General features: G+C 38.0%; 1 protein-coding gene across 2 annotated transcripts in view; it reads left to right on the top strand.

Annotated features, from left to right (window-relative positions):
• The window catches only part of LOC126418546 (uncharacterized), a 207,570-nt gene extending 202,284 nt beyond the window's left edge, over nt 1–5,286 (top strand). For both annotated transcript variants that reach the window (XM_050085361.1, XM_050085362.1), the window contains exons 5-6: nt 1,297–1,500; nt 4,019–5,286. In XM_050085361.1, coding sequence (XP_049941318.1) covers nt 1,297–1,500; nt 4,019–4,152 — 338 coding nt within the window. In that variant the 3' untranslated portion in view covers nt 4,153–5,286. The remainder of the gene's footprint in view (nt 1–1,296; nt 1,501–4,018) is intronic.
• Nucleotides 5,287–7,223: the final 1,937 nt, after the last annotated feature.

Below are 7,223 nucleotides of genomic sequence, written 5' to 3' on the forward strand. Positions count from 1 at the left end.
TCTATGAGACTGGGTTGTTGGAGGGATTAGGTTTTATATTCAAACTTTCTGGAAACTGACAATTTTGACTATGGATAGCTTTTGAAATACATTATTTGCAGGAAAGATATGTTCTTTACAAAGATGAAAATATGGGTTTTGAGATGGGGTATGCTAATCCTAAATGAAACAGTTATTAATGGGGTCAAATTTTGATGCACACATGGTTCTAGTGAATCATGATTTGAATATTTCTTTAAGTAAAATTTTTCTGCATGGACTAATTACAATGTTATCAGCAAGCTCTAAACTATATACCAAATAACCAAATAATAAAGTTCAGAAAAATATAGCTAGATTAAGAACTTGGGTAGTTCATAAACTATGTGCATTCCGGTGCATATGTAACAGCGTAGAACAAACAAAAAAAAAAAGTTCTTAAGTGACAAATGATATTTTAGGATGTTTAGGTATTCCACATTGCGTCACATAAATTGGATCCCATATATCATAAATTACAATCATAAACCTGTATTTTGCGCTCCCATAGACATTATGATATGAAGAGAATAGTACTGGCTACTTCAACCATAGGAATTCACCTGCACTGCCTTCCCCAGTTACACCTCAAACTCAAGTGCATCACACAGGATGCTAGTGTGCTGAAGGTGGATTATGATTGGTTCTGCAAATGCCAGTATTAGAAATGGGTAATAAATTCCTAGCCAATATGGAAAACTCATGCTGTCATTTTAGTTCAGTACAAATTAATTACGGCTCTGTGACTGCTCAGAATGTCGCTAAATATTGAGAAATTCATGCAGCTAATATTCAAGTGATGCATTTGGCATTTCAGTTTATCATGGAAGTGATAATAACTAACTTTGAGGTGGAATTACCTGATGAACTTTAACAAGAAACCGATCTATCCTTTTATTGTGTGGGTTTGTTTTTGAACAGAAGAAGTTTGTTAAATCTTGCTGAAGTGAACTGAAAGTGTGCTGTTATCAAATAACTTTGAAATAAATTATATGTTTTTGCATCTTTGCTCTAAATACAGGGATAAATTCTCTGGGTGTTCAACAATAAAGTCTAGCATTATTGCATAGAGGAATTGTCGACTTTAGTAAAACTGAAGGTATTCTGGAGTTTTATGAAAATAATATATAAATACATCTGTGATGTCACATTCCACTCTTGCTTGTATTTCTGTTAAACATGACAAGGGTGTTATCCAACACTTTTCATGTGCCATATTCCTTGCTAATGATACGTTTTGGTTCATACGGCTGCACTGTACCTGTACTTGTTTTGCAGCCCGGGTGTATCTCAAGCTGGAAGTATTTGAGGGTGACCGGCGCACAGCGTCCCACAACTCGAAGCCCTTCACACCCGGCATCTCGGTGTACCTGACAGCCGACGATGACGCAGTGCTGCAGGTGCCGATGCCAGACTACGTGTCAGACCCTGATGGGCTTGCCATGCACGTCAGCCTGTGTATGAGGCCAAGTGGCAAGCTAGGTGAGTTTTGTACACAAGCCATGCTCTGAAACGTCTATTTCTGAAAGGGCATTTGAAAAGTGCGATTCATGTCATAGGTTCTGATGCACTAACACTCCAGAGCCAAGTGCATGCAATGTCTTACCATGGTGTCATTTATGACATGTATGTTTTAATGGTTCCTGAGTAGATCAATGAGTTTTCAGTTCCCTTTGGGAAACTACACTTTAAAAAATTAATTAAAAAACCAAACAGTAATTTTTTGCTGGCATAGAGTAAGCACCAACATGCACAACAAGCATTCCTCAAACTATTGTGACACAGGGTGGGAACAATGGGGTGCTACATTGTCTTCCTGATGTTGTCGGTAGATTGCAATTGCTCTCATAAATTTGACAACATAGACATTAATAAATGTGGCTTAGAGGAGCATATGGAAGCATGTGTGACAGAATTTCATAATAAAACCTATTTAATAATAGGTGTATACTGAGCACCTGCAACAAATTTTAGGCTGTCCACCATGTAACATTAAAAATATACACATGAATATAATAGAGGGAAACATTCCATGCAGGAAAAATATATCTAAAAACAAAGATGATGTGACTTACCATACGAAAGCGCTGGCAGGTCGATAGACACACAAACAAACACAATCATACACACAAAATTCTAGCTTTCGCAACCAACGGTTGCTTCATCAGGAAAGAGGGAAGGAGAGGGAAAGACGAAAGGATGTGAGTTTTAAGGGAGAGGGCAAGGAGTCATTCCAATCCCGGGAGCGAAAAGACTTACCTTAGGGGAGAAAAAGGACAGGTATACACTCACGCACACACACCCATATCCAACCACACATACACAGACACAAGCAGACATTTCATATGTCTGCTTATGATTATAATCATACTGCTAGATATGCAAAAAATCAGAACTTCGGCACAATGATGAAGTTCTAAGTCAGGTAACATAACACTGCCACAAGTATTTTAATGTTGATGCATCTACGATAGTGCAGCAGTAATCAACAACAGTTGTGCAGAAAGTAAGGTAATACTACAAACTACTCTTAGCTCCATAATGAGTTGTCATAGTGTGCTTAAAGTCACATAATTTCAACATCTCTTCTTACCCCATATGCATTGATTCTACTGACTCCAAATAGTACATAGCATAATCAGAAGGCTATCCAAAATATCTGAGAATTTCATTGTAAAAACCAAAAAACTATACATACATCCTAATGTCACCTCAGGCATGTATGCAATGATCCCAGTATTGTTCCCATTTTGGAAGCACTCCTTAAAGTCCTCAGGATGAAGGATGTTCAGGAATCTTTGTGATTCCACATGGATGTCTTCAGTCGAGTCAAAGCATCTCTGTTTCAATCTAGTTATCTTTGGGAAAGGTAGAAGTTGCACAGGGCTAGTAGGTGGGGTAGGCAGACATTTCCATGTTGTGTTTGGCCAGGAATTCCTTCACAATGAACAAGGTGTGCACAGGTGTGTTGTCTTTCTTTTTCCACAACTTTGGTCATTTGGACCAAACATTTTTCCTGAATTGCCTCAAAACCTTACAGTAAAATTCTCCATTGACAGTTTGACCAAGTAGAACAAACATCTTGTGCACTATTCTCAGAATGTTGGGAAAAAAGAAAGACTGATAGAAACTAAGAAAGATCGGTGTTGACTTAATGGTCCTGAAAACTTGTCGAGCTTTTTTCGGTGAAGCAGAAGATGGTGTTCTCCATTGTGATGATTTCTGCTTCGTTTCAGGATCATAACCATAGACTCAAGATTCATCACCTGTTATGACTCAGGATAAGAAATTTGGTCATTCTCAAACTCTTTGTTGGAGCTTAGTGTGTGTCTGAATCCTGAAATTTTGTAAGTCTATACTGAGAAGGAGAGGGACAAACTTCGCTGCAGTTTGTCTCACATTCAGTTCATTGGCTAGAATTTGTTGAAATGTACCCTATGACAGCCCAAGTCTGTTACAAACATCATGAATCATCTGCCTTCAGTCTTCATGAATGATGTCACGCACTTCTGTGATCATTTCTGGTGTTGTGCATGTTGATTGTTGAGCAGAAAGCCTATCATCTTCGACAAATTTTTGATCCTCCTTGAAGTGCTTGAACCACTTAGATGTTCTTGTTTGAATCAGTATGTTCTCACCAAATGCCCCTGACAGTGTGTGGTGGGTTTCAGCTGCGGTTTTCTTTGACTTGAAACAGAATTTGATGTAAATCTGTTGCTCATTCGTGTTAGCCATTTCACTGTTTGCAGAAGCACTGAAACACTCCCTGACATGCACCATTACAACACGCAGCTGCAGGTGCCGAAGATGACCCACCTTTATGCCACAGTATCTAAAACTTATACCTCGAGACATCTAGTGGCAGAGTATTGTACTGCTACTGCTTTAAACGGTACACTGAAATTCTCAGATATTTTGGGTAGTCCCTCGTATACTGTTAATGCAAGCACTACAAACTAGCAATATTCATATTCAACTTTATTTAAACTTTTGTGCACAGGATCCCGTGTAGTGCTGGGGTGTGCAATACTGTCATCAGATGATGGTGGGGAGGGAGCTGCACACCTTGTGGAAGCCTTCCAGACCCCTTCCACTGCTGTCAACAAGTGGCACCCTATGCTCAAGATGACGTAGCAGCAGCTAAAGACCACAGTTCAAACCAGTCCATCGCTGTGCTGTCACTGTTGCCGTATGGTACACCTGTCTCTCCTAGACATTTGGTACAACAACCAGTTGTAGAAGTCTAAATATGAAGAATAGTGCCTTTCTCTTGTGCTCAGTTACTGTTGTACAGTTTCACAAAGCTTAGCATAAGAGTTTCTTATGCATTATTGAGTGTTCTGGAGATTGATGGAATGAGATTTTCAATCTTGCCTCCTCTCATTTTCTGCTCTCTTCTTTTAGATAATCATCTAATAAACATGTGATAATTTGTAGAGCTGGAAGTTTTGAGGCAAGTTTTCCACAGCTACATGATTACTACAACAGATGTTTCCAGACATCGTGCACTATCATTAGATGAAGTTTCCATTGCTGGCCTCTTTATAGATGGACCAATAATTCACAATTTAAAAAAGATATGTGGTGCAGAGGTGTTATAACTCATTCTGCTATAAGTTTTTGGATGGAGAGTAATGCTCCATAAATAGCTACTTGTATCCAAAACTACATGAAGCCTTATGATAAATTCCAGTCATAAATTGGCATAGGTTGAGTAAGTACTTGTGAACTGGTCCAATCTTCATAATGAGACTCATGGATTGGTGACCAATATTATTATTTCTGGACTTGACTGAGAAAGGGTATAATGTAATTCCAGTAACTGGGAACTTGATATGTCCAAGCAAATGAAGGCTGTATACATTTGCCATATTAAAGACTGAATTTGTATCAGTCCAAACGACTAGGTTGATTAGATTTGGGCAAAAAGTTAATTTCTTTGTTATCTAAATACCTCTCCAGAGATAATGATCTTGCACTAGACTGGTTGCACTAATTCAAGTGTGGTACTGTGGCATCTTCCTTCAGTGAAAGATTTCAGTGTTGGAAGAATGAAATGCAATGGAAACAAGTGACATAATCGTATTATTTCAATTGATCCTAACTGACAATTTACTGGAATTTTACAATCTAATATTTTCTTATGTAGTATATGTAAATAAATAATATCTTAAATTTATTTTGTAAATCTTCTATTTTACTGATTTCTGACAAAAATTTGTGATATAAGATTTTTCTGTAAATAAAATATATGTTTCTGTAAATTAATTGGTGTATTATGTTTATTTTACCTGAGTCTCCTAATGTGGTTCCCATTCTTGTTGCAAAATATGTATAGACTTACAATCTAACCATAACCTCTGACGTACAAAAATAATGAGAACATGAAAAGATACACATATTACAGTGATCTTTCTCGTTGTCTATTTGCCGTGTCATCAGAACAAGACACAACTGTAGAAAAAGCACCACAGGTGCAAAGATGCAAGCTGGTGCCATGCCGTGGAGACTCGCCACTTGTACAAGTTCCACCAGCACAAAGGGTGGCACTGAGGATGAAGATATTGTCTTCGCCTTGGCCAATTGCTGGTCAAGTACAATCTGCCTATGACCAGACAACAATGTACAGGAGGCTACTCAGAAGACAGAAGAGCATCCCTCACCCACTTGCTTATGGATCACCATCCTGGACCAACTTGGACAGGGAATGTTGTGTAGTGGACTCTTAGAAGTGAGCAGACAGTTGCTGTAAATTGTATTTGCTATGTACTGTGAAGTTTACCTACAATTATTTGCACTTAGCTATTGAGGGCCTTTTCTGTGTTACATTACATGCAGTGTCACAGACTTCATTGTTCAACAAGCCACAAAGATAAGTAAACCCTTTTAACTCATTTGTGTGACTTCGTTACTAATTTGTTGGACTGTTTTAGAATCTCTGTTGTCCTGTCGTGTTACCTGACTCTGGGGCATAGCCGTGTTACAGTGGCAGGGAGAGATTGTCTTAGCGGTGTACTGCACCTGAAGCTGCTTCATGAATTCACAAACTCAGCCTATCATAACAACAGTGGCATCATGGCTTCCAGAGTAGCAGTGACAAGGCCTTTACTAAACTGGCAACAAGGGTTTACAAAACTATTGATCTGTGAGAACATTACCATTAATAATGAGACATTAATACCTGTACATGTACATAATGTCCAGGACAAATATGGCCTTATCCTGTGGCACTACATTTGTATTTTGCATTTTACATGTATTTGTGAGTTTTTACAGAAAAATCAATTGCTTTGTTCCCTGTAAAAAGTCTGTAGCGATTAGAGGGACATTGACTACTGAAATCTGACGAGTGTGGGAGATGTAGTACACCATTGCTGAATCAGCCTGTATTAATTTAGACACATAGGATAACTTGAAAAAAGGTTCTAGTGAGTAGAGGTACATCAGCTACTGAGATTTAATGGTCATCTGATGAGGAATCAGAATGCTAATGTTGGTATTGTGCACATGTGCGATATGTTGGATTACATAAACTCTTAAAAATCCATGACATGTATTATCATTGGTAACCATATACAATTTTTGCTATTGCCAGTGGTAGCAATTTTCAAATGTCTATGTAAATGGTGGCTTGGAAATGTAGTTAATGATGTTTTCTCAACAACTGCATATTTCTCTTTACACTAGTGCAGTATATCAAATAGTGGGTATACAAGAAATAGAATGAGCCAAAGTAAATGCTCACCACATTTTGGAGCCACTGAGCAGTAGCCACACACATAGACAAAAACTTAAAATAGCAACTGAGCTTACAGTCTTCCTTAGAACACAAAGATACAAACACAGCTATATAGTCTTGATACTGCAGCATAACTGGTATAGATTGTGTCACATCCCATATCTTTGTCAAGTCTCTTACCAAAGAAGATTCACCCTGCCAAAGATATTGGTCTTAAGGGTAGATTCAGCACCTCAGCATACTATATGATACATTTTATTAACAGTTCTCTAAATAGAAACTTGATTTCACACCACGTAATGATGCAGAAAGTATTGAAAGCCTGTGACTGCTGATAAGGGCATTTTTTTATTCAGCTGACTCTCAATACTTCTACTAGATATCAAAGGATACAGTGTGTTTGGTTTGCAAAATATGGAAAAAATGTTATAGCCTTACTTTAAGCAAAACCTCAATTTTCACCTCA

The sequence above is a fragment of the Schistocerca serialis genome, chromosome 9, assembly GCF_023864345.2.
Source record: "Schistocerca serialis cubense isolate TAMUIC-IGC-003099 chromosome 9, iqSchSeri2.2, whole genome shotgun sequence".
NCBI classification, from domain to species: Eukaryota; Metazoa; Arthropoda; class Insecta; order Orthoptera; family Acrididae; genus Schistocerca; species Schistocerca serialis.